General features: G+C 38.3%; 1 protein-coding gene across 2 annotated transcripts in view; it reads left to right on the forward strand.

The window, feature by feature from the left end:
- The first annotated feature begins 5,436 nt into the window (after positions 1 to 5,436).
- plekha7b (pleckstrin homology domain containing A7b) overlaps positions 5,437 to 27,949 on the forward strand; it is a 77,358-nt gene continuing 54,845 nt past the window's right edge. For both annotated transcript variants that reach the window (XM_088004268.1, XM_088004269.1), the window contains exons 1-3: positions 5,437 to 6,037; positions 6,170 to 6,246; positions 6,371 to 6,428. In XM_088004268.1, the coding sequence (XP_087860394.1) occupies positions 5,955 to 6,037; positions 6,170 to 6,246; positions 6,371 to 6,428 (218 nt within the window). In that variant the 5' untranslated portion in view covers positions 5,437 to 5,954. The remainder of the gene's footprint in view (positions 6,038 to 6,169; positions 6,247 to 6,370; positions 6,429 to 27,949) is intronic.

The raw sequence follows: 27,949 nt of genomic DNA on the forward strand, positions 1-27,949 counted from the left end.
ACTTAGTTTAAACACATATTTTTCCACTTCAGTCACTCATAGTTTTGCCATTTCCAAGATGACTGGCAAATTGTTTGTGCTGGTTTGATTGCAAGTCATTGAGTTGGTTGAGTCACTGAACTGGTGCACTTCATAAAATAGATTGCATCATGAGGAAAGAACATTATGTAGAAATATTGAAGCAACATAGATATCAGCCAGGAAGTTAAAGCTTGTGGTCAAATGGACAACTACCTCCATACGGCCAACATAGTTCTGAGTGGGTCAAGGACAACAAACTTAATATTTTGGAGTGGTCATCTCAAAGTCTTGATCCCAGTTCTCTTGGGAATTTGTTGATAGCTCTGAACAAGCGTGTGCAAGAGAGGCGGCCTACAAACCTGACTCAGTTTCACCAGCTCTGTCAGAAGGAATGGGCCAGAATTCCAGCAAATTACTGTGAGAATCTTATAGAAGGAAACCTAAAATTTTTGTCCCAAGTCAGATAGTTCAAATGTAGTGCTGCCAAATCCTGAGGAAAGGTATGTTTTCGTACCTTTTGATTTCGAAGGTATGAATACACAAATCTCTGACAGATTCTCCTTTTCATTATTGTGGCACTTAGTAATTAGAAATAATTTTGCTAATTTTAACCGTCTTAAAACGGAAGGTATTTGTTTTTCTGACAGTGAGAAAAACCCCCAAGATATCTATAAATTATGATGCGTATGTTTTTTTTTTTGTAATGATCAGCACAATTTTCAAATTTCACACTATCATCCTGATTAAATTATTTTAGTAAAATCTTTGATAGTAGCGTTTTAACTGACAGGATTTTTATAGAACATAACAGTGAAAATGGCTTTAAATTATTATTATTATTATTATTATTATTATTATTATTATTATTGTTGTTGTTGTTGTTGTTTTCTAATCAGGTTTTAGTGTTTCCATGACATTTACAAGGTGTGAGTGTTGAAAACGGCATTATTTGCTTTGCTTATTCCAAAAATAACTTCTGTGTGCAGAATCCCACAAACTGCATTGCGGTCCAAGCTTTCACTCAGCTTAAGAATCAGCTCACTGTGATTAATGGGTCCAAGTCCACCTCTGTAGTTCTGCTCAACGGTCTCTTGGGGAAGCCTGACATGAGACCTTGTGGCTCTGCTTACAGATGAGCAGACTTCTCACAGCTGAATTATCATCCTCTGGCCAATGAAAGTAATGATCTGAAGTTATTATGATTGTTTTTTTACACTGACTTGAATTTGTATACTTTAACTTATCAATTGGGTAAAGTTTGTAATCATGTTTTGTTATTTTAAGAAATCCTGTCTTTAATTGTCTGTAATAGATTTTCCTACAGTTGATCACATCCCAAGTTAATATCTAATGAAAAATATATATATTTTTAAAAAATTAGCAAGGCTTAGCATGTAAGTATGCTGTCTCTCCAGAAGAGGGCGGAATTGTGCTTAATTTATCCTACGCTATAATTCTAATGCTTCAAACTGTTCTGAAGATATAGCATCAAAGTGATATCTGATCTTTACTATGCTAGAAATAGGAATAACATTTATTTTCTTCAAAACAAAATTGTTTATTTTTCTGTTACTTTGTTTAATTGAGAGTCTTACTACAACTATTTAAATCCTTGTTTTGTTGATTTTGTGGCAAATAAAAAATACGATCTCGTCTTCCCCTACAGTATCTAGCAGCATATGATTGGCACAGCTCAGATAAAGATTGGCACTTAGTTTTATAGATATTATCTTTCTACTAAAATTGTGACTGCTGACGTAAAAAAAAAAAAAAAAATCAAAATTTACTATTTATGAGCCTTGGCGGGCACAGCAAGGTAATAAATCTAGTTTCTCTCTGGATGAGTGAGCTTATGACTAAATGTAACATTCCTGCCCTGTAGATGTCAGTGTAATAGTTCAGTGAGCTGGGAGGTAATTAATCAATGTCTTAAGATCATAACCAAATTGGAAATGAGAAAAAGCTCTATAGAGAGTATGACGCTGATCAGCACTTCTTCTTTTTTTCATCAACAGCTATATGTTGATTAAATGTGCTGCAGGCCAAAAAAAAAAAGGAAGATTACTGTTAAAATATTACACTTGTGTTGGTAAAACTCTCTCATTTGGAGAGCATTTCTTACACTGTTGGCATTAAGGGACACTTTAAACGTGAGCATCTCAGAGAAAGATGGTAATGATTTTCGATGAGAGGTTGTGCCAGATAAATTAGAGACCAAACAAGCTGCAGATCATTACAAAGTGAGATTAAAGAAATCTTTGTTTCGTTTTCTGCTCAGCACCTCCACTAAGCCGTGATTCAGCAGGAAGAGACTCTCTGAGGAGAAGACGATAACATTGAGTCACCTTGCTGCATTGTGAACCTCTGGCAGCCCAGAGGCAGGATTCAGCAGCAGAGAATCCACTGCATATCTGCACTGGACTGCGCAGCAACTGCATGTGTGTGTGTGTGTGTGTGTGTGTGTGTGTGTGTGTGTGTGTGTGTGTGTGTGTGTGTGTGTGCGTGTGCGTGTGTGTGTGTGTGTGTGTATGTATTTTCTGTGAGTAGATTAGTATGTACAAATGAAGGTCTGTATGGTGAAACGATGATAAATCATAACAAGGTCAAATAACAGCAACTGAGTACAGCAACGACATGATTACGCTGCAGTATACAATGCAACAGTCCTGCTGCTACCCTTCATGTCGCAGACGACTTGACGGATGGGCGTCTATTTTTGCAAATGCAAAAATGTAATGCTGATTAGTTCAGCTTCAGACTAATTAAAAAAGTTTTTAGTTTATGCAAATCTTTTCTGTTCTTAAGTTGACCCACTGTAACAATGCAGAGCACTGCATGCAGAGCACTAAGATGCAGTAAATTTCCTCATGCAAACTGCTGCACTTATGCGGTGCTGCTTTGACGTTGTGTCATATTAGGAACACAATGTATAATTTATATATGACTGAGAAGTAGATTACATGTGTATCCTGTCTATGGCATGGTCTGGGATTATAGCTGGTAAATAAATTGAAATGAAGAATATATCAGAATTACAATATCATAAAAAATTGATATACGTATTCTGTCGATTAACAGCATAATGTGATATTTTCTGGGGGACGTGGGGAGTTTCAGGTTCATTCAATTATAGTTTTCAGCTAATGGTAAGTCCAAATTGAATTAATCTAAAAACATAGAATATTATAATAGACCAATGAAAAAAAGTATGTTTTATGATTAAACAGAAATCTTGTGTTATGACCCAATTATAGGGAGGACTCTGACTTTTCAGCCACAAAATATATTTGCTAAAGAAGCTGGCTATTCACAAAGTGATGCATCTAAGCACCTTAATGAAAAGTTGAGTGGGGGCTGGGGGGAAGTAAGGTTAAAAAAAATGTCAGAGCCACAAACTGATCACCTCCATGCCACGCTGCATTATTGCATGTAAAAGGAGAACAGACCAAGTATTGAGTGCATCAGTAAAGCTTCCCCTTTCCCCCCACTCAGCTCCTCCAGACTAGTGGCGGCAGCCATTAGCAAACACCTGGTGGAACTGCATGTCTGCTGAACTTACCATACCAACTACTTCTCAGTCCAGCATTCCTAAAACTGCGATTGTAAACGGCATAATAGAGAAGTATAGTTGTGATGACATGCTGAAATAGGATTGTTGAAAAGGGTAGCAGCTTCTTAAAGTGACAGAAGCCAATTTCAAGTTATCAGATACAGCTATGATACAAAGCCAAATGTTATTATTTTTTACACAGTATTTTCATAGCAAATGACAGTAACATGTTACTATCATTTGCTATGAAAATACTGTACAGTTACCAGGATTTGCTATAAAATAGCACTATGTGCCTGGAAAATACATAACACCTCCCAACCTCTCTAGTGAGCTGGTTTCTCAGGCACACAAAGAAATGTTTAATCTCCCATTATCTTTGAGGAACAGAGCCATAAACCACTCTGTAGCATTTCAGCAAAGCCAACGTAGAAGTGAATCATAAATCAAATATTTATTGTGTTGTTGATCTCTTTTCTGACCCCATTTTCCCATCAAAAGTCGCTCAAAGTTTAATGGAGTCAACATTCTACAGAAAACTCATGACACCCAGAGATGAGACATTGTTTCAACTCTTTCTATGACTGACAAATCAATGGGATGCAATGAAAAGATATTACCCAGAGGGAACTATTACTTATTAATTTCAAATACATGATTTATTCCCAGTAAAAGAGCTTTTTTATGATGATGTAACACTTTGCCACCTGTCTCTCGAAGCTCAGTAAAATAACTCTTGTGACAACACTATGCCCTGACATTGAACACTGCCTTCCCAGCCCTGAAGTGCAATTTATTGACAGAAGTGCTAAATTGAGCAGGCCTGTTTGATGCAGTGTAAGCAGTTTTTTAATGTGTCATGGTCAGACAAGTCCGCTGTCCTTAAGGCATGACCGCAGCAAAGGCAGTTTGAAGCAGGCAAACTATAAGTCCTCCATACAACTGCTGCAAGAACACACACTTGAGAAAATAGTTTCACCAAACGTAGATATGCTTTGGCAGATGATGGACATCAAGGCCATATGCTTCATCTGGATTTGTTGGCTTTCTTGCTAAGGTATTCTGAACGTGCACATAAAATATTTAGGTGGTATGTTACACTGGGTCCATTGTTTCATTTTGATAAGTATGGCTTACAGGTAGTGAAAGCCTAAAAGTAAAATATCTCAGAAAAAACTTATCAGCCACTTAACTCGCCTAAGTTCCTGAGCCTGTAAATGGTCTCTCGGTCTGGGTTAGTAGCCTGCACAGTCACAGGGAAGACAGCTGACTTGACAGATGTTGAGAACAAGTCAATGACAGTCATTATTGGAGGGGAAGCCACAAAAGGCCATTTCCAAAGAAGCTGAATTTTTCATTCATTAATGCTAATGTTTCTTCTAAAGGTAAATAAAGCATTAATCACAGAAGCAGGAGGAGGAGAAGCATTTGTCATTGGCAAGACAACTATTAGTTGTGCATATAAATTTGGTCTTGATAGAAAAGTGCCAAGATTGTTGTAAGTAGTAAAAAGCCCGTTTTGCAGTGTTCTACATGCCACGAGGGGGACACAGCAAACTCGCTTTTGGCTTACATGCAATGTGTGCTGGAAAATAAACAACCTTAACACAGCATCCATGCGATGAAACATGGCAGTGGTAGAACCATAATGTGGAAATGGTTTTATTAAGCAAATAAAGAGAAGATGGAGTAGAGTTGAATGCAATGTGTTAAAAGTACAGCCATACAATAAATCCAACTGAGAATCTTTGGAAAGACTTTAAAAGACATATTCTTTCCATCCAATGTGACTGATCGATTTTGCAAAGAAGAACTGACAAAAAAGAAGTAATTGTTGTGAAGATGTGCAATGGTAGAGACACAAAAACACATCTGTAATTGCAGTAAAAAGTGGTTGAATCAAGTTTGATTCAGGGGAAATGAATACATTTGGATGATGCACGTTTCAGATTTTTGTTTGCGAAAAAAAAGTTTCCTTTTCCTCCCACTTCCCAACTACTCTGTGTTAGGTTTTGTCACATCACAAATAAAATACACCGCTGTTCGTTGTTGTAATGTAACAAAATCCAACAACAGCACAAAGAGTTTCAGTACTTTCGCAGTATGGAACAATCGTTCTCCGGTTGGACTTTTTAAATATTTTTTTCTGGATGAACTTAATCTTCTTCCAGACCTCTGCTTTGTGAACGAACAGCTGGGAGGACTTTGGTGGTGTTTGTGTGTGGCTCACTTCTTCTTCTTCTTTTTTTTTTTGGTATTCTTCCCCTTTAAAAAAAACCCCGCTGCCCTGGAGGTGGTATTATCTGGACTCCATGGAAAAAAAAGTCTTCGGAGTGGGGAGAGACGGGGAGGGGGGCAGTAGCCGAGCCGGAGAAGAGGGATCATGGCGGCACCTCTCGGACGGGACACTCTACCTGACCACTGGTCGTACGGAGTTTGCAGAGATGGACGGGTCTTCTTTATTAAGTGAGCGGCTCTGGGTCTCACCTACTTTGCGGGGCATTTTTAACCCTCCCTGTGGAAGTCTGTTTTGGCTCTTTTCTGTTTTTTTTTTTTTATTTTTTATTACCCCTTCAGTAACAGGTGTCTTTCTTGCAGCGATAAAACTCGTAGCACTACTTGGCTACATCCACGCACCGGCGAGCCTGTTAACTCGGGACACATGATACGATCAGGTAGGCTGCAGATAAATGATCTGATTTGCGGGATCCCCGGCGGGACACTGTTGCTGCAGCGTGCTTTCTTTCTGTGTGGTGGGTCCGCTCAGTGTGCTCTTTTTTTTGTTTTTTCGTCTTGCAGATTTGCCGAGAGGATGGGAAGAGGGCTTCACGGAAGAAGGAGCCAGTTATTTCATCAAGTGAGTGTGTATTTTTATTTTATTTTTATTTTTTTATTTCTGCCGTGCATTTTCCTCTAAATCGCTTGTTTCACGTGGACTGGGGCTTCTGCTGCTATGCAACACGCTTGGTCTGTTGCAGGTTTGTGAACACTAATTTATCTAAGGAGCTGCATGTAACCTACAGGGCATATGACACAAAAAACACAAAGACACATGGATTAACACAGGGATCTCATTTGATAGGTGAAACCAATTATCTCGGTCTGCACTGGGAGAGGAAAGTAGCAAAGCCTTTGCAGGACAGACTGAAAGCTATTAAAATTCTCCTCACATCCTCCATGCAGGACCTCTACTCTCCCTCTCTCTCTCTCCATTAGATAGGTGTGCAATCTATGTGTGTGTGTGTGGCAGTGAGTGAGAGACTGTAAAGGTTGCAGGAGAGGGGTGTGACCATGTGGTGACAGAGATGTATGGCATGATTGCATTACTGAAGGGAGGGAGGACTGAATTTTCAAAGTCACACACACGCAGAACGATGGAGTTTCCTTGTTGTCAGATGTTCACACACTTCCCACTTTAACTTTATTATTCATGTTCAAGCTGCACGGTGAACTGCTGGTTAGTGTTTTCCCGGAGCAGAAAGGTCATAGGTTCAAATCTGGAGAAAGCGGCCGTCGTGTACGAAGTTTGCCTGTTTTGTAGGTGTAAATGTGTGTATGTGGTTTTAAGTCACACGTGTCTCTATAATTGACTGACTGTGAAGAGGACAGTTTGTTTTAATGAAGACTAAATAAATGTTTTCTCTAAAATACTGGATTCTGGTTCCAATATTAGAAAAAGGAACAAATTCAGAATAATTTTAAACTATTTAGACCCCTCTCACCAGTTCTTTTCACATTACAACCACATATGTTAATATGTTTTATTTGATTTTAAATGATAGACCAATGCAAAATAGCACTTCATTCTGAAGCTCTGAGAAATCATAAATCTTTTTTTTTGTTGTTGATGTTGTTTTGTTTTATCAATAAAAACTTTTACTGGTAAAATTAAGCTTTTACCAATTATCTCTGTCTGCCCTGGGGGACACAGGTGTTTTCGGCCAATACTTTCTAGCTTTTGTCTTTTATCATGTCTCGTCCAGGTTTGCACATCAATTTTCAAGTCTTGCCACATATTCACCTTGAATTTGAATAGGCCATTCGAAAACACTGATTATGATTTGACCAAAACTATTTCATAGTAGCCCTGGGTGATTGTTTTGGCTTGTCATGTTTTGATAAAAACTATTTTCAAAACTTTGTTTTGGAATTTCTAGTAGTCCTTTCTTCAGGATTGCCTGTCTTTAACTCATTTGATATTGCCAAAATTTCTTACGTCTTTCCTGCACCTCTGTCAGAGGAAAAGAATCATCTTGGCATATTGCTGCCACCATTATGTGTTACTATTGTCATCATTGCAACCTGTATGATTATCCATCACAATGATTCATCACCGTAGCTTATTTAATTTTACTGTCCTCTTAGTTTTTCCCAGTTGTTCCAGACAGAGAACCTGTATTTGTGGCTTTACATCAATAGGGTGGATAATATCCAAGGACTGGTTTTGTGACACAGCATGCACCAGTTTGTAAATTTGAGAGAATAATGAAAAAAAATCTGTAGTAATCTAAGACAGCTAAAGATGTTTCAAATCCCTACACTAAAAAAAAAAAACACATAAAATGGTGTAGAACAATACATTTGTTGCTCCTGCCCCACATTGTGGGAAGAATAAAAAGCTCTTTGTACTTCTTTATTTGCCTACTTTCTCACAAACTGTATGCTTGTGAAGTTGTGGGATATATGGCATCCCAACACTCACGGCTTTGAACACAACCTTGACTTGCCTATTTAGCTGTTTAGTAACATCATAGTTTGAAAACTTATTATTTCAAATTATTATTTCCATGTCTGCTTTTTGAGTGTAAAGGAGCAATTCTGCAAATATGTCTTTCTTTCTTGTGAATTTTTCTCTGTTTTTTCTAATTTCTAATCAAATGTATTATACATTCCTTCCCTTAAGCATTAGCCACTTAACCAGTCAACTGAGAAAACCGAACTACGATTTTGGAGAGTTTTATGTAGGAATATATAACTTATTTAAATTTTTTTTTAGAATGATGAATAAAAAAATGGTTGCAAACTTTGCCTTTTTTTGCACACCACTCCTAGTTTGTTATTCCAGCAGTTTGCTGACCATAGAGTCCTAGTTAATTTATTACTGCCCCTTGTGAAAACATGACTTAGGTTGGCAGAATAGATTAAAAACAGTCAACAAAGCAGGAACATCTTAACTGCTTTGGAGCAAGGGAAGCTTTGGGTTGTGCTGTCAGGTCAAGATACTTGGCAAAAAGGATAGAGTACAGTGAAGATGGTTTGAGCTGAACATCCTTTCAAACCCAGATTTGTATTATTAAGACTTGGAAAGGAGACAACTTAAACTTTGGCCCCGTTTAGGCACTTAAAATGATTGCAAGTTTCATTTGCCAGAAACGAGTAGTAGAAATTCAGCTTTTTGAAATGTTTTTTTTTTTTTTTTTTTTACTCAGTCTACGAGGATAAGCATCTGTTGTGAATATACTTAAATTTCTATTTGTGACCATGATGCTTTGTTTTGTCTCCTAATTTTATCCCACTGACAAATCATCCTTATTTGGAAGTTATTTTTGTAATAAATTGCTCGAAACAAGCAAACTTCACAATATTAGCAGGATGCCCGTCCTGATTTTCTTTCTATTACTTGAGCGGTCCAGGAGGTACACAACAACAAACTCAAGAGCTCAAGTCCACATGCTGCTGCCGTGACAACAGTCTGGTGTGTTGATGGTGGAGTTTAGTTGAGCGGAGGCACAAAGGAAGCATTGTTCGTGCAGCTTGACGGTGGCAGGACTCACGTTTACTCAGCGGGCTGCGGGTCAGCTCGCTGCCTGCAGGCCATCGCTGCTTGATTAATGCTTAACGGTGTTGTGGTGAATTGCGGGCTTAGGTCATTCCAGAAATATTCCACCGGTGTTTAGCTTGAGGTGCTTTTGAAACAGTGATATTAGCGAACCGATGCACTTCAAGATGATAAAGGAAAAGAAAAGAAGCATTACATGTGTGGCAGTAGATTGAAATAGTCTGTGTGTTGCTGTCTTCCTTTGGGAGAACCTCAGAGGAACTGACCCATTTGGAAATTCATCTTCCAAAAATCAGAGAGGAAAGAGGCTTTCGCTGCAGGTCTGTCCGTTGAGATCTTTTAGCCTGACTAGCACAGATCAACAGAAACAGGAGGAAGGGAGGGAGGGAAAATAAAAAGCTGACCATTTAAAAGATACAATGGATGCATTTAATTTACTATATAGGGGGCTAAAGAGTCATACTACTTAAAATCTTATATAGGAGAATAGCTGTCAGGAGCAATGTTTGGACCACAGAGGGAAAGCCTTTTAATTAACTTATAAAAAGGAATAAATCACTGTCTAAAATAATTTCCAGGTGGAAGCTGGGTAAGATGGGGTTTCACATCACCCACACTCACCAAGAATAGGAAATGTGCAATTCTATATCTCCCTCAGGGGGGAGGGGGGAGGAGGGGGGGAGGGGGGGGAATGACCCCGCTGAGGTACAATGATGTCCTGTTGAGGACTCGGTTCACATTGTTGAACGAGCTCACAATGATGTTGGACAACCCAGCAAAGTGTTTGATATCCACATCACAACTTACTGTTTCCAAACTACAAAAAAGAAGAACTATGTAACCCTCTTTTTTTAACTTTGTTTACTCATCACAGACAGAAACCTCAGTCAATATTTCATTGTTGCCCAAGATTTTTAATGACTGTTTATCTTCCTGTTGTCCCACAGCTTATTATGTATTCAGGTTGCGCTTGCGTTTTTGAAATAGCTGACTGTTTTGACCAGGACAGCAGGAGTTAATTAGCCATCAGATGTTTTGGGAGTTTTGAAGCAGAGCTTTTTAAATCCAGTGAAAATAAAGCCAAGTATCCCTACAGGCCAGTTATCCCCAAACTGCCTTAATGAAGCTTTCTTTTTCTGCAAACACATCAAATTTATGCCTCATTGCTATGGTCAAAACAACCCTGGAAAACCTGATGTGGGGAACTATAGCCCGAACATTGTCTTATGCAGTTTAGAATGAAAAGTTTTCTGCATTAAATGTTGGAGTATACGTTTTTGTTGTATTATTTGGAGAGATACATTCAACTACGGGGTGAACTGCTCAGTCAAGAAAAATGTGTTTTCTACTGTGTCTGCTGGTTTATGTTGTTCAAATTGTATCGTTGACAGTTGGTTTAAAGTGTATACTTTCATGATGAGCAAAAACATCTGTTGTGTTTATGCTGTCATTCTAGAGAAGGCACTTGTACCATAGATTTAAGATTTCCAGGAATTGCTTAATATCCCAAATATCCTCTTTGTAAAAAAAAAAAAAAAAAGGCAGTACGAGCATATTTGGCTTTTTTTATAGAACAAGATGCAGAAGAAATCTTCTAGCGGTCACATGAGTAGTAGTCATTTAAAATGTCAGGATTTGACTTTGAACTTAATCTACAAACCACAGCAATGTGCTTTACTGGAAACTGATAAGTTAAAAATAGCAAAAGTGTATCAAATGTGGATAATGAAAGTGGCATCATGTTTGTGTGAAGGTCTTTGGTTTAGAGGGAAATAGTTTGGAAATATTTGCTGAGTGCATTATGGGCAGTAATGAAGCATGATGGAAGACACATCATTGAATACCAATGATGGAAAGCAAACTTGCCAAAAGCAGACAAACAAAGGATCAGGGCAGACAGAGTATTAGGTGAAAGCTGATAATTATAAGGTCATTGTGCTCTGAGACTCGCTCACTTGTTACCTACTATGCTGGTAGTGGTTATGCCTCCTTGTTTATGGTGTTCCTTGTAACAGATGTTTTTTTTTTTGTTGTTGTTTTTTTTTAGGTTTTTAGGTCCAAATATTTATCTTGGACACAAAATAATTGCTTCTAGTAGTATTGATGGTGCCCGTCACTTGATGTGTACTGCATGGCACCAAAAGAAAAATTTAGTATGTGAGCTAGACATCGACTTTCTACTTACATTACCATTTGAACCGTCTCTTATGAGGATAGTGATTTATCCTGTGATTAGCATACAGTGCTATCATCACCTAAAACATCTCCAACAGCATGTTGAGTATCTCTGTCATATGAACAAACACCAAGTTAATATCCAGTATGGTAGTAGGAGATTATCAGCTTGAAATGCTAACACTTGCACTTGCAAGTTTTCAATAAACGGTTTAGGACTTTTTTTTTTTAAACATTATTTCCTTTTTACCTTTGCAAACTGTAATTATACATAATGTATACTCCTAGATGAATATACATTATGTAGTTTGTAGTCAATATGCTAAAATCAGGACACCCATATTCTGTACAGCTGCAATCTGCAAAGTGTCCACATAGGCTGTTCGTGGTTTGGTTTTCAAACCACGAACAGCCTAAACATAAATTATATGTTTAATAAATTGAACATACAGTTTATTTCATTTTATTCATTATCATTATTGTTTCTGCAATTCCAAAACTGTTTCCTGACACACAAAACTTCCACAAGTGCAGTTTTGTGTGTTGAGATAGTTTGATCTCGCTGCTTTTCGAGCATTTTTCTTCTTCTTCTTCTTTTTTTTTTTTGCTGATGCTGACAATCAGCAAAACATACAAGATATTGATGGTTCAGTCAGAATATCCTTGCCTTATCTGCAGAAGTAAAGGTGCATTTCATTTCAGTAAGCATAGAAGAGCTGCAAGGCTTTTTTTTTTTAACATTTGACAAGTAGCAGACCTCATGAGGCTAGATATCATCCTGAGTTTATGCAATGTGAAACTTCTGAATAGTTCCAACAGATAAGTTTGTTTTCACATTTTGAACTCTTTTCAAAATCCCCCAGTCTTTACTTTCTCATCGCACGTAGTGTAGTCTGTTATAATACTGTGTATTGTGAAAAAAGAGTGACAGCCATATTATACATCAAATCCCAATAATGTTTCACATTTGAAGATCTCTCTTTATTCCTTTTGTTTTCTGAGGCAGTATGAACCCTCCCTTCTGGTCACGATGTTAATAAGCAGCGCTGTGTTGTCACCGTCATGTCCAGAGTGAGTTATTATGAAGCTTAAATAATGCACTGTCCTGTTCAGGCCTTCAAAGAGAGAAAACAAAGAGCAGATTTAGTGTCTGGTACAACAGAAGTTTGTTCTGCAGGATAGGCGGGAAGCTTTCCATCAGGCCTTGTCATGACATGCAGTATTTAGTCCAGGAAATGGCAATGAATGACTTGGTGTTTACATTAAGAGCTGTGGGCCTGATGTGCGCTCTGTGTGATGACATGCGTTCTTTGTGATGAGTCAGTCGCTGTCTGTATGGCCAAGGCAGGTTAAGAAAGTCAGAGCTGGAGCTGCAGGAGTCAGAGTGGAGACAGACCAGGGGAGATGCCCGAGCTAGGATGGGGACCAGCTGCTTCAGTTGCATGCCTCTGGGTTTGGGGATCAGGTCGGCTGATCACGAGACAGAGGTGCAGCCCCACAGTTTGGAGGAGAAGAGGCAGGCTGAGGAAAGGTAATTGCAGACATTTTGCTAAGTAAAATTTAGGTTCAAGCTTAGTGTTTGCTTAGAAATAATTTGATGCAACAATGTACAACAAATCTGAATTCATCTGTAGACGAATCATAAAAAAAAAAAATACAACTTATATATTATAGGAAACTGTATTTATTTAGCTTTAGTTGGCATTTCTCACAGTCTTGTTGTTTATGAGCCAATCTTTGTACTTAAAATGATTCAGTTATCTTTCAGAAAGACAGAGTTTGTTGACTCTTTCTTTTATAGATTTTTGACAGAAGTTGTTTCTGCCGCATTCTGTCAGAATCTTAGTGGGACGGGAGCCACTGCAGAATGAAGCGGGTTTCACTCCTCTCTCTCTCATCTGCCCTTAAGGATGGAAATATAATTTGTTTGTTCCCACAAAAGTGCTAGATGGGTGCCATCAAAAAATGACATAGGCAACATATCAATACAGTTTATTATTGTGGATAAAGATATTGCATGGTTGTATTAACAATGACATGCAAAAGAAATCATTATCCGGAGCGAAATACTGCACCTTTGTTTTCTTTTTTCCTGTATAACCAGTGCTGAAATGTTCAATAACAATAAGTTAAAAATATGCTGTCTCTCTCTTTCTGGATGAAATTTGCATGCTCTCCCTGTCCATGTGTGGCTCAAAAATCAGACCCCTTACCCCAAATTAATGGAGGAGGGAAGGGTATTATGGAAAATTGACATTATTGAGCTTTATATCATGTTATGTTGTTATTCCCTCATCAAAAACATACCTGGAGTGTCGATTTGATGCCATGCATGTTTGAGAAATACTTGAATCCCCCGTGACAGTCATTTGGGCAGCCTACATGCCCAAATGACTGTCACAAAGCGGTGCCTGATTCCACAAATATCCTTCTTGGAGCTCTTGAGATTAGTAAAAAAAAAAAAAAAAAACAAACATTTACAGTAGTGCGAAATTGGGATAATGTTTCTGTTGGTATCAAAACTACTACCCACATAAAGGAATCTGCACCACTTTTTGCCACTTTTATGCCATTTTTTTGTACTTATAAAAACAACTTTGTAATCGATCAAAATCAGATCTGTTAAAACTAGAACTCAATTTGGAACCTGGTTGTTGCATTTACCTCAATAACTATAAATATGTTTATACTACACTCTTTTTTTTTTTTTTTTTTTTTCCCAAAAAGGGTCACCGAGATCGACTTTGGGCTAGACTCTAGAGAGCCATCCGTCACTGAGAAATACATTTTCATGCATCAACAGTAGCACAGTGACATTCCTTTGGTGTTTCTGAACTGTGGGAATGCCTGTGAAGAATCAGGAAGACCATTTGATCAGTGGAGTTGAACCCAGGGTCTGTTGACAGTGATTAGTACTGAAACACATTTTTGAATTAATGTTGGGTAGCTGTGACAGCTTCAAGAAGGTGTAAAGAAGAAAAAAGTCACGCATAGCACATTGTGTGAATTATGGTCCAAAGTCCAATCTGAAAAAGCAAGTGATGGTGATATCATATTTCTGAAGAGTGAAATCAACACTGTTACTGTTTTTTTTTGTTTTTCTTTTTTCTTTTTGGGCAACGTAACAGAGTGACAAATACCTAACTGTAAAACACAAACAAAATAACTATTATTATTATTATTATTATTATTATTATGAACTTTCCTAAATCAACAAAGAATTAGCCAACTTTGCCTCTAATCCTCATTGAATATGTTGTTTTTTTGTACATGCTAATGTTATTCACCTGAATTAATAACTCTTCTATCAGAAATTATTCTTTTACTGTTCACCATGTATATTTCAAAATATGTGTAGACTTTAGTGACATCAAGCTGCCAAATGGGAAACTGCAAGCAAGTAAATAGTCTCCTTAGCCCAATCAAATTTAAGTGCGAGAGAGATATGCACTGATTCACAAAGTACATATCTAATCAGTGTTAGATTACCGATCCTGGGTTAGAATGAAAATGCAGCAGTGAGTTGGCGGGAAAATCACCTCCTAATAGTTGCTGATTCGAATGCATACAGAACAAAAACACTATTTAGTTCTCCACAGTTCTAAACTGATTAAAGCAGAAAAGAAAGCAACAGATTGCGTATCTCCTAATAAATCTTCTTAAAGATTAAAATCTGCAGTACATGGGCTTTGTACATTCTTGGATGCTAAAACACTGTCATCACTTCACAAACTTATATTCAGCAGCTAATTAACAGAATAAATAAGCTCCAAAAATGTCTCTCTCAGTATCACTTAATTGCATTTTGCTATCACCATTAATGGAATATCGAGTGTGAATAAGATAAATGAATACATTGTTCTGGCCAACTCAAGTCGGCACAGATGTGATGGTCAAATGCAATTTCACTCTCTGCAGCATTATTGAACACACTGACCACACAGCTGTGTTATTCCTTGCGGATCTATCAAGTGTAATCTTCTTTGCAAATATACAGCCCATCGCTAACTGCGTCTCATTCCAATATACATCTCTGTTGCTGTGATTAGATGGCAACTTTGCACATTTTGCATAACTCTCATCGATCCATCATTGGTCTTAAATCTGAAAAGTAAAATGAAACCTGGTAGTGACGGTGTACTCTCTGTCTACTGGGCATGGTTAAATTTTGCAGAGTTGTGCATGAGAGAGGCACTTCTCTTTTTGTAGCCACTAGAAGAGCATGCTGTGTACCATATGTTTTCATGGCAAATAATTAATTCTACAAGATGTCTATTAGTATTTTATCAAGATGCTTTAGCATTCTCTCCCTTTTAAGGGTTACTATACAGTTAAGCTCAGATTTATTGATTATTCACTAATATACACTGCTCAAAAAAATAAAGGGAACACTCAAATAACACATCCTAGATCTGAATGAATGAAATATTCTCATTGAATACTTTGTTCTGTACAAAGTTGAATGTGCTGACAACAAAATCACACAAAAATCATCAGTGGAAATCAAATTTATTAACCAATGGAGGCCTGGATTTGGAGCCACACACAAAATTAAAGTGAAATGTTCCCTTTATTTTTTTTGAGCAGTATAAATATGTTGGAAATGGCCCAGTCAAAGCCCCGACTTGAATCTGATAGAGGACCATGTGAAGAGAGCTAAACATTAGGGTAATGGCAAGAAGGCCACTGTCATCAAAATACAGGTAGAAACATTAAATAAACTGATTGCTGACTGATTATGGTCAGCAATCTTAAGATGGGTTGACATTGATACAACCCATCTTAAGATGGATTGTATGAATACAAGTTTTTTGCACTGATTATTGAGAATTGTCTACATAATTTTCAACATGCCATTTTTTTTTTAGCAATATCTAATATCCGTTTACATGGTTTTATCTTTTCAGGGATTCTCGCCTGAAAATAATTTGAGATGTAAATATAGTGATTAACCCCTGTATTCCTCTGACCTGAAGTATGAGATATAGGCTATGTCATAAGCGTTAAGGCTGAAGTCAGGATCCCTGGCATGTGGCCTTTAGAAAGATAGATATAGAAAGATATGATAGATAAGACAGATATAGATATATAATGTTCAAGGGTGGCAGCAGTGACTTGGCTATCTATCGAACCGACCTACACCACCTTCATCCATCCCCCTGCTTCTATCTAAAGGTCTGTCTGTGGATTATCGAACCGTCCTTCCAGCAGCTCGAGCTGCCACTCAGTTTTTCTCTCCATCCTTTACCCCTCGTTCCCACTGGCCGTCTGGATGGGATCTGATAAAGTTGACTCGGGGTGAATCAGAGGGCTCTGGTTGCAGTCAGAGACCAAGGTCAGCACTTTTCTGGACAACACAGCGAGGTGATTACTACTCATCTATGGCAGCTGAAGACAGGGGGAGGTTTGGTCCTTCCCGTTTTCCTCGGTTTCCAGTGTCCGACGTTCTGTTTTTTCTCTCCGTACTAGCTAGGTAGAGCTGGGTTTTGTACGTGTTGGGAGTGTCTCTGTGTTGTCAAGAGTTAAGAGGGAGATAGGGCTGAAACAGCAGATCTTCTTCTCTCTGACACTCCTCTCTGTGGCCTTTCCAGCACACTCATCAAGCTGATTCACTTTCAATGCGTAAAGCAAGCTAAAAGAAACACTCCTTATTGTCGGGAACAGATACGGGCACTTAGAAATGGACCCTGTCATCTCAGTTTTTTCATTGACTGGTGAGTACTAACATGTACTGACAAAAGATTTTACAATTTTACTATTAGCTATGAAAAGAAGGTGGCTGAAGACTCAGACAGCTGCTATGCTATCCTCATAGAAGCTAGCCAGTTCAAGAGCCATTTTACTAAAGTTATGTTATGTATCTGTGTTCTGCATTTGAAATATTAGTTCCTTTAATGTCTTTTCATTTACATGTTAGTAATATTCCTTTGGTGTTTTGTCATTATTTCGTAACAGCAGTTAGACGCTTTTGTACTGTCACTTTAAGAATTTACATTTATATTTTGCTTGTTTCAACACCTTTAACTTTCAGGCAGTTTTAGAGATACAAATTTTACTAGTAAAGTGAAAACAAATTTAAGTGAATGTGTATAATTGCAAAATGTAGTGCAAATACAGTAGTTAAACATGAAGAAAGTTTTCAGTATCCAGCACTGCCTAAGACAGTTCACATTTACTGGTATAAATGGAGTTTGCTTCATAACGTCAGTGTGTTGTGGGTGTGAAGAAAGCTGGTTTTGTATTTACACTATTGTGGAGCTCAGCTTGTGGTCAGAAATTGTGATTTTTCCCAGTCCAACTTAAAATGTTTTTCACCAACCTCAGTCTCAAAATTCAATTTGGCCACACTTACAGAGACAGCTGTTGTACATAACTCTTTATTTCCACTTCTGATTTTATCCATTTAAACTAGACACACAGTAGTCACACAGTATTTCTGGGCGTCTTCCTACAGAAGAATGAGATGTATGTTGCTGTGCTAAGAATTTTGTTTTTTATTAAATTGGCATTTTATTGTTTCACATGTCACACTTGGTTTCAACTGATGGATGATTAACAGGCTTTTACTGAACCGCTGTCTTCTGAGTCAGTTATGTTAAAACAGAGAAACATCTAAATCATGCAGGTCAATGTGTCTTGAGGACCAGCTTTGGGAATCACTGGTGCAGCCTACTACTAACACAGAGTGAGACGTTTAAAGGCTCTGGAATCTTTGCAGGTGTTTTGGGTTAATTACCTGATTAGAGTATGACAACGAGTTTCCAGTAATGACCTTTTTTCACAACATTCTAATTTTCTGAAACGTTTGATTACTGGACAGACAAAGGCTCGGAATATGTCACTATATGTCTGATGATTCTGTATAGTATATTTTTCACAATCTGAAATGGCTGACTAGAAATATTGCACTTTTATGCAATATTCAACTGTTTAGATGCAATATCAGATCTTTAAAAAGTAATTGCAAATAAGTCATTGGATTAATTAGTAATATATTTTGCTTTTATGCATGAGGGAGTTGAAAGTGAAATGATCAAATTTGGACTAAGTAGCATATAAATAGAAGTGAAAGTTTGCACAAGGTTTTATAATTTATTGCATTGTACTTATTTTTACCACAGATAAAGGTACAGTTGAACTCGAAATTATTTATGTCCCTCACAGATTTAGATTTAAAACTATTATTATTTAATCAGGAAGCTTGATTCTGAAAGAAATCTCTCACAAAAAGAAAAGAAAACAAAACAAAACCATTTAAAAGGAGTTTTGATTTTGAACAAAATAGTTTATCTGGGTTTTTTTTACACGTTATTTAAGAAATGGCATGTACAAAATGATATAGTTCATTTTTAAATAACCAATTGAAAAGTCTGTTTTGGCAATAGAGCAACCAAACTCTTTACTGCTGACTAGCTTCTTGCATCTTTCCGTTGGAATCTGAAAAATTAATTTTTGGGGATGATCTCCAAGTTCTCGAGTTGGAAGTCCTCCTTGTCATCACCCTGATGTTGAGCTCCCTACACAGACTCTCAGTCAAGTCTAAACTTTGGCTGGGCTAGTCTGCAACCTTCATATTACTACCTGCCAGAAGAAACTGGTTGATAAAATCAAAAGATTACTTTAAACCTAAATCTGCCAGCGTTGTAAATCGTTTTACACTTAATTATCTAATATGATAGATTAGATTGTATGTAGGATTAGTGAAATTTGGGCGATTGATCACTGTGAACAGTCCCCTTTCCAAAATGCCATTTCTATTTTGATTTATGAAAACAAGTCTAGAGTAGCATGTGTTGTGATATTTAGCTTCGCAACAAAATCCATAACAGTCCATAATGTATAAGATCATTTCACTGCAGATTCTCTTTCAGCTGCTGTTATTCAAATGAAATTGGAGGATTTGCAGCCACATTGAATCACATCCAGATAATGTTTTTTTAAAAAATAAAAAAGTTTTATAAAAATAAGTTTAAAATTGCAACAATATACAGCTACAATTCTATAGCGGCTTGTGAAAACAGGAAAATATTACCCCAAAGTGTTTTTCTTTAATCCCTTTGTAGACCCTTGTTTTCCAGAGGAATCATAACTGCTTCTACGTTACATATGATTTACGCCTGTTTAAGATAATCTTTTGTTTTTAATCACATTTCCTTTTTTCATATAGTTAAAATAATCACAACAGACGACTAGCGTGCAGTTCAAATGGCCATTAAGCACAGTGATCTGTCAGACTGGTGCCGTGATCACAATGCTGACGAGGTTTTTACTTGCTGTGTGAGAGCCGCGACTCCTGAGGTATGTTAACGAGATGTGAGGGAGGGCGTGGCGAAGATGGATGAGAAGGAGCAGCAGAGGATGGAAGTTTGCTGAGGGCAACGCAGGACCAGGGCACCACCAGATGGATGTACCCCTCCCTCCCTTCCTGTGCGTGTGTGTGAATGCAGGTATTGTCACTTTAATCTGAACTCCCCGAGTCCTGAGAGGTTGTGGAAGACATTTTTCATCTATGGCAGAGCTTCCCATATCAGCTGATTGTGGCATGACGGAGTCATCAGTCTCCTCAGCTGTTGGGTCATAACCCAGCACTCACTTCCATTTCTCATGTTTTTTTTGTGTGTGTGTGTGCGTGTGTGTGTGTGTGTTTCTGACTTGCACACTCCTCTGTTCATCTCATTTGGATGAATCTGGCAGCATTTCCTGTTTAAGCTGTTTACAGAGATCCTCTTGGATAGCAGAGCTCTGCTGTGTAATGTGAAAAAGGAACAGAAAAACCCATGTTGCATTCAAACTAATTTTCACCCACATTTTTTGAAAGGAAAGCTAAGCAGTGTACAGACAATAAATCTATTATCCAAAATCTCAGCTGTTAAAGATAGAAAAGTTTAACACTCATAACTTAAGTTATTCCTGCATTCCTTCCTACTTTACTTCCTTTCCTCCTCCTTGTTCCCTGAGTTTCTGCTGTGGATTTCCCGCATAGCTGCAGAGGGAATGAAGCAGAGAGAGTGTCCAGTTCAGGGAGGTGCACACACAGCAGAGCTCTGCTGAGGAACGCATTACAGAAGTAGGAGTAAGGAGAGAAAGAATACAATTACTAGAAGGGGATAGACATTTAAATATTATTTTATAGATTAAGGTTAGTGATTTTTTTTTCTTCTATTTGTGCTTTTGAACTTCATCCAAGATCGATCTGCGTGGTTGAGTGGCCATAAAACCCCCAATCACTAGTGTATGCGGCTCTCGGAGAGGAGGGACAGTTTGGCGATTGTGTGTATTTTTAGCTCCACAACACAGGAGAGGCGGGAAGCGGGTTGTTTTGAATGAATTGACGCCACGGAGCACAGCAGAGGACGTCAGCATCAGCAGCACTACCAGCTGGGAGAAGTGCACACACACACACACACACACACACTCAAGCACCACAGAGACGAGCACAACACGGCAAATAGCAGACCTGCAGCTAACATGCTGGGCAAGCCAGGACAATCGAGCTCCCACGCCCCTTACAAGAGGCGGCCAGAGTGCGGGGCGACTCGCAGGTGTGTATCCCAGCCCCTCTGCTAACACATATGCAGGACTGTAGTGCAACTGAAACGCTCAGGAAATGTCTGCTGAAGCTGTCCAGCAGCTGCGGGGTAAAAAAAAAAAGTGCTTTGGCTTGCATGCCGGTAAAGTGGCTGTATGCGGATTGTCTGCTGGAGGGAGCATTGACATGCATGCTGAAATGTATCCCTCATTTGTTGTTGCAACAACAAATGAAGGCTGCCGTTTCTCTCTGTCGCCTGCAGAGAGTTTATCGGTGTGTACCAAGCAAGCTGTCCTTTCAGGAATGAGAGGAGAGCAGCTCACTGCAGTGCCTCACAATCCCAGGACACTGATATGTGTGTTGATGTAAGCACAACTATGATCTCTAAGGTTATAATGGTTAGTGAGGGATGCATCTGTAGCCCGAACGGTCTGTTGCAGAGGGTCGATGCAGTACTTCCCTTATCTGAGTAAACCAGGGAGACAGCTTTCAAAGGAATCTGCCTCTTAATATGGGACCGCATTGCAATCTTCTTGATGCTAAAAGTCAGCAACAACCCTCACCACAACCTCCATACACACAAAGAGAGATGCACATAGGTTATTGATACTTGCACTTTCTACATCTTCTGCACATTGTCCATATGATGTACATTTGAATTGAGTCAAGAGATGGAAATGAAAAGTTTGTGCACCAGCCACTGCAACTGGAAATAAACTTTTTACCAGCACCTCAACATTTTTACGAGCCACCGTGTGTTCCTTAGATTCTTTGAGAAAATGTTCGTCTGGGTTCTGAAAACAAATGTGCTCACTGAAAAATCTCATGGTTATGTTTGTTTTTAAAGGTTTTGTTGGCTCCAGTGGCCTTTATTTGAAAGTAGTTTGACAGGAAGGAGGGTAATGAGAGATGGGGAAGACATGTGGCAAATGCCACCAGGCCAGGAATTGAACCTGCGACCACCTGCATGAGGAGTAGGGCCTCAATACATGGGTTGTGCTTTGCCCCTGTGCCACCGCAGCACCCTCATGGTTATGCATTTTTTTCAGTAAAAGATGAAGTACAGTAAAATAATTTTATCAATTTGCCACGCGTGTGTACCCATACAGAAAGATTCAAGTGGCAACTGGTGAATTGATCCTGAGCCTATTTTAGTTGATTTTGGTTCTTCACTGATGCATTGCTGCCCATGACGGGTCGCATGTAAAAACTGAAGGTTATTCTCCTGCCAGAACCCTGTAGCACTGCTTGATGAATGATCACATTTCTCACTGGTATTAACTGGTTAATACACTGGTATTATCTGGTTAATACACTGGTATTAACTGGTTGAGTTGCCTTTTTATCCCTGGAACATGCTCAATTTCAGCTCCCTTAAAGATAAAGCTAACATAATTTTCTTCTTGTATCCATTTGCATGCTAAGCTCTAGCATCATTTGAAATAAACCCAACCATTATATATTCCATCTTTGGACCATTTATATAACGATTCTTCTGTCAAATATGTAAACTCTTTAGGTTATGAGGTGAAAAAGATACACATAAACATGCAAAACATACAAAGCCTATTAACATTCTGGCAGCGTCTTGTTGTCAGCTGAAGCGATAAGGTTACTTAGCCAATTTATCATTCGTGCGTATTCTCCCCCATCGGTGAGCCCTCCTGCTGTTTTCTCAGCCTCACAGGCAGAGAACTGGGAACGCCATACTGCAAAATTTCACCTGTAATCAGCAAGTGATGGATGACCATTTGGGCCAGCTCCCATCAATACTGTTTTTCCTGCAGCAGATCTATAGCTATAAGTATATTAAGCCAAGTCGTGTTCATTCTTTTGACCTCTTGTCATTTTCCTGCAGGTCTATGTTCAGCTTTCTTTTGCATTGATGGTATGATGGTCAGCTATGATATTGGTCTGGTCCTCTGAACATCTGATTTAGTGTTTACTCGGTGAAGGTTACCTGAGCTCACCTAAGCAATATCATTTTTTTAATTTTTTTTATTTAATCAGTGTGAAATATAACTAAAGGTTGCTGGGATTCATTTACTGTAATTGCTAACCTAACACAGAGGTCATGCCTTTGCCTCAGCATCTGAATCACTCCATCCTGGAAAAACGACACTCATAAAAGGCACCGTGCGCTGATAATAAGCGAATACAGGAGATAGAGGAGGTGACCTCTCCCTAACTACAGACATGCCGCAAATTTCCAGGGAGACTTGATACTTCCTACGTATCCGCATAATCATGACACAGATGGTTCAAGTTAAAAGGGCGAGTATTCACTTTAAATGAGTGCTATAACCTTTAAAATTCCCCACACTGTGATTTAGATCAGCCTGTGAGTGGGATTGAAATTCCAGGGAAGGGATGTTTCCTGAAAGCCAGTTGGGGTTTTCAGAGCTTGTGTGTCGCTCGCACCCCCACCTCTGTCCTATACTGATACGACGCCTTCAAGCTTTTCTGCAGACGGCTAAAATTAGCCTTTAATTTCTGTTACCCTCTCCTGGCCAAGTGGAGCATGATTTATTTAATCCCTCCATTTAATTCCCTTGTAAAAGTGATAATGTGATAGCTGCTATCCTTTGAGGTATGGGTGGGCCTCAGACTTTGGGTTTAAATTAGAAAAAAAAAAGGTTATGCACTGAAACTATACTAAAGAAAAGGTCATTCACAGGAAAGTTTTATTTGCTTTTACAACTTTGTAAGTATGTTTTTTTTTTTTTTTTGCATTTTGAGGGGTAGTGTGCGTCAGATCTTTGGTGTGGCACAGAGGTGTTTCTATCACCATTCAGCATTGCAGTCATGGAATAGCTGCATGTTGCTGTTTCCATGTGCATCACAGTAATGTAAAACCCCAGTGGGAGTGTGTTCGGTGGCTGCGCTTCATCTGTTTCTGTGTCTTTGGTGCTCAGGTTCTGTAATGACAAGCACAAGGGGAGAGTTTCCTCTGAGGTGTATCTGAACACAGGTAGCCTAGATTCAACACTCTCACTGACACACGCGTACACACAGTCTTTATGTTTCACAAAGGAGAGATTGTAAGTGGAGAGGAAGGCATTTGTCTGTCTTAACAAGAGATCAGAGATCTATTTGTTATTCTCTGCTGATAAAGTCTTATAGACAAGCTGTGCACGCTTGAGCTGGTAAAAAGATTGGGCTGTTGCTCTAAAATGTGCTGCTCTGTTTCCGGCTTGGGGTCATGGCGTGTAAACTGCCACGTTTTACACACACTGAGTGGGTTTTTCCTGAATTGCACTGACAGAAAACAGATTTTTGGGTTCAGCAGTGGATAGTTCTAGCAAAAACAACACTTTGCACCTGCCTTATCGCATTAACAACCTTAATGGGGTTAAGGACAACAAGCTGTGCTTCTTCTCACTCCTTTTTGAATGCTAGCTATTTTCTTTGGTTATGGTGTTCTATAGTTATTGTGCTTCCATAAGCTGCATTTTGGTATTGTGAGATGTATGCTCTTTTGTAATAAGTGGGAAGCTAGGTATTATTAACGTTATGTTTGGTATAAAATTAGACTCATTTGTTGTCATTTTACTGACTAGTGGTTCCTTAGATTGTATTCTACTGATTTCTATCCATGTCACATTTGAATCCACTTGGTCTTTCTATTACTAGTTTAACTGTAACGACACGAGTTGTCATTGGAATGAACTGATCTGATTATAAATCAGCCATGTTTGTTTTCGTGTAAAAATACTGACCCAATTATAAGAAATTATCATCATCATTACTTTTTGTGTATGGCTCTGTGTGCTGCAAAGGGCAGTGACATAACAGTGGGATTTGACACGATGGTGGAAAGGATTTAGACATGTTTTACAACATGAGCTGCTAGACGATCCACTGGCTGCTTATCTGTTCTGTCTTTTTGAATAAAACTACTGGCAAGCAACATTTTTATTTTTCATTCAGTGCACAGGGAAACGGGGATTAGCCTGGTGAGGATAATCCCTAAGAACACAATGGCGTTGAGCTATGCCTGTCTTGTTTTGCTTCTTCACATTATAAGTAGCACACAGTTAAGGAATGCAAAAAGGAGGATGGGGATGGGGTGGGTGTCCCCTCTTCATTTTTCGAATACTTCATTATGTAACCAGACTTTTTAGTATTTGAAATTGTAGTTTTGTGCTTCAAGGTGTTAAGCAATTTCATGTTTCTGCATTGGGGAGTGCTAAAAGTAGAAAGTATTATTAAAAACAAGCAAAAAAAAAAAAATTATGGTTCTTCTCTTAATCTTCATCTTGAAGTAATGCAGTGTTATCTAGCATTGGATTTCTGTTTTTAAAACAGCAAAGTAAGAACTTTTTTTTCTGCACCTCATTCAGTGTTTCAACTGCAATTTGCTCCAGTTTATCATCTGAGTCCTTTGGGGATGTCTGATTTATTTTCGATGTTTGCCGGATTACGGGGTTTAGAGATCAAATAGATAATCTGAACATGAACATATGCAATTTGTGTTCTGTGCTCTGAGGAAAATGTGTGCACTGTATGTAAGCATTTAGTTTCTTCAGACAGTTTCATGCCAGAGATGTGGGATTTTGTTCACTTAAATTTAGTTGAACTGCATGGGAGAATAATTTACACCCCACAGGTAAGTCGCATTTTCCTCTTTTTTTGTGCAGTTTTCTTTGGAAAATAATAATTGGCACTGATTTTCATTAGCATTTTGCAACATCTAAACAAACCTTTCTAATTTATTCCAAAGAAAATACATACTACTATACCACCATCTGTGCTGCAGCATTATAATCTAATTCAGAACAAGCTGGTGGCTTCTTATGGCACTTTACCTGTACATATGCATTTACCAAAGACTGATGAATGAAAATGTTTTCTATCTGTATGCAATATGACTGCTCTGATGGTGTTGTGTGCAGAAATAACAAGGACAAATGAAGCAAAATGCAAGAACTATATGCCAGAAACAGCAAGTAGCTGTTGTTGGCATATCCTCTACTGTCTTAAAATAAAACATTGGCTGTAATTCAAAAGATTTCAAAGGAAACATGGAGTTTCAAGGAATAAGAGGAAAAATGTCCTCCGACTTTTTAACAAGGGTTATTTGTTTTTGTACTTTTTAATTGTATTATTCCACTGAAGGACAGTAGTCTAAGGACTACGCCTCATTTGAGTTACATTTTTTTGTGGTAAGTTGTAACTATCTGAAAATCCTCTATGTTAAAATAATGAATATTAGTCTTAAGGCCAGAAATACTCTTTACTTAGGTTTGGAAAATCCTGCCATAAATTATTTTTCTAATGAGGGAGATTTTCTCTTTGTTTGATCTGCTAATACGCTTTGTCAGTGTCAGGCCCTTGGGTGTTTAGAGAGAAGGCACTGCCTGGCCTCCATCTGACCTACGATCGTTTGCCTTGACCCCAAATTCAACATGTTTTGACAAGTAGGTTGTCTTTGCTACTGCAACACTCCTCCCTGGCTGCTGTAAACCTCTGTTTGCAGTGATGAAGCACACACACGTAACAGACAATAGACAACTTTGGAAAATGTTGCAATCAGTTTTTATTGATTATGTCCTTATGGATTATACAGTGCAATGTTGTAGTCATTACAATGTAAAATTTAATTGTAATCATTTCAGATTAGAAAGACTGTTGCTTAAACTTGTGCACAAGTAAACCCTCCATTGGTCTTGCTAGTTTCAGCGGAATAAAAATTAAATATGTATAATTAGAAAAATATGTACAAAAAAAAAAAGTGTAATTAATATAACTAAAGCACATCCAGATAATATTAAATTTGACTCTGGTTCTTGTAACAGTTGGCAATGTTTTGATGGGGTTTTTCTTTTTCAGGGTAAATTGAAAACTCGTGAATTTAACACTTCCTAAAATTGCTTAAAGGAGGTGAAAAGGCGTGATGTTTAAAATAAACTATATGAGCTTTTTATCATGTTATAATGTTATTTGCTCATCAAAACCACTCCTGTAGTGTTGCTTTGATTCTTTCATCCATGTCTCTCCTGTGGCAGCCATTCAGAGATGCATAAACATTTGCTGCCAGAAAGCACTGCCTATTTTTACAAAGCCCCTTTTCGGCACTGCAGTCTCCAACTGAGCTGCCGCCTCACAGAACACGCCTTCCCCTTGTACCAAAGTTTAACAATTAGAAATGTTTCTGAGACATTTATGCAATCCTTCACCATGTTGCATTCGGAATGACAGGTCACTTTTACTGACCTGATGACATACATTTGCACTTCCCTGCTATGTCTGCTGTGGCAACCTAGATCTGATTCAATTCACATTTATTGTTTTAATGTGTGCCACCCATTTACAGCTCCATCTCATCTGCATTCTTGGATACTAGTTGCTTAATGTTAAATAGAGGCTGAAGGTCGGCAATTCTCAATATTTTGTGGCTTTTAAATATATGGCGGCCTTTGGTCCTAATAATCTAATGTGACAGAGTCTCAGACGTTTAAGAAAAGTCTTGAGTCAGTCCTCTGAGAGAGTGTGTAAAATGTACGTGTGTGACTAGGTAAATGACAGCAGAACACCTTTAATCTGCGATCAATGATGAGCTGATAAAATTGGGTAAATATTGATTTGGCTTTTCTCATTTTGTTGTTTTATGGTTAGGTAAATAAGTTTTGATCAGAATCGCTTCATTTTTTTCACATGTTTAGAGTAATTGAATATGCAATGGTGTTCTTATTAGATTATTCTCTAAACAGCTGATGAACTGTTTTGATAATGTGCCCATTAAAGGGAGCGAGCTTTAACAAGGGGTTGCATTAAATACTGTGCTGATTCTCTGCAGGTACAGGCTAGTATGTGATTTTCCATGCGACTACAAGTAATTGGAATTGGAATTTACCGTTTGTCTCTGTACACATGTACAGTGAGATTAAAGTCT

This window comes from Poecilia mexicana, unplaced genomic scaffold (assembly GCF_051168715.1).
Source record: "Poecilia mexicana isolate PSO_F unplaced genomic scaffold, ASM5116871v1 scaffold_3, whole genome shotgun sequence".
Lineage (NCBI taxonomy): Eukaryota > Metazoa > Chordata > Actinopteri > Cyprinodontiformes > Poeciliidae > Poecilia > Poecilia mexicana.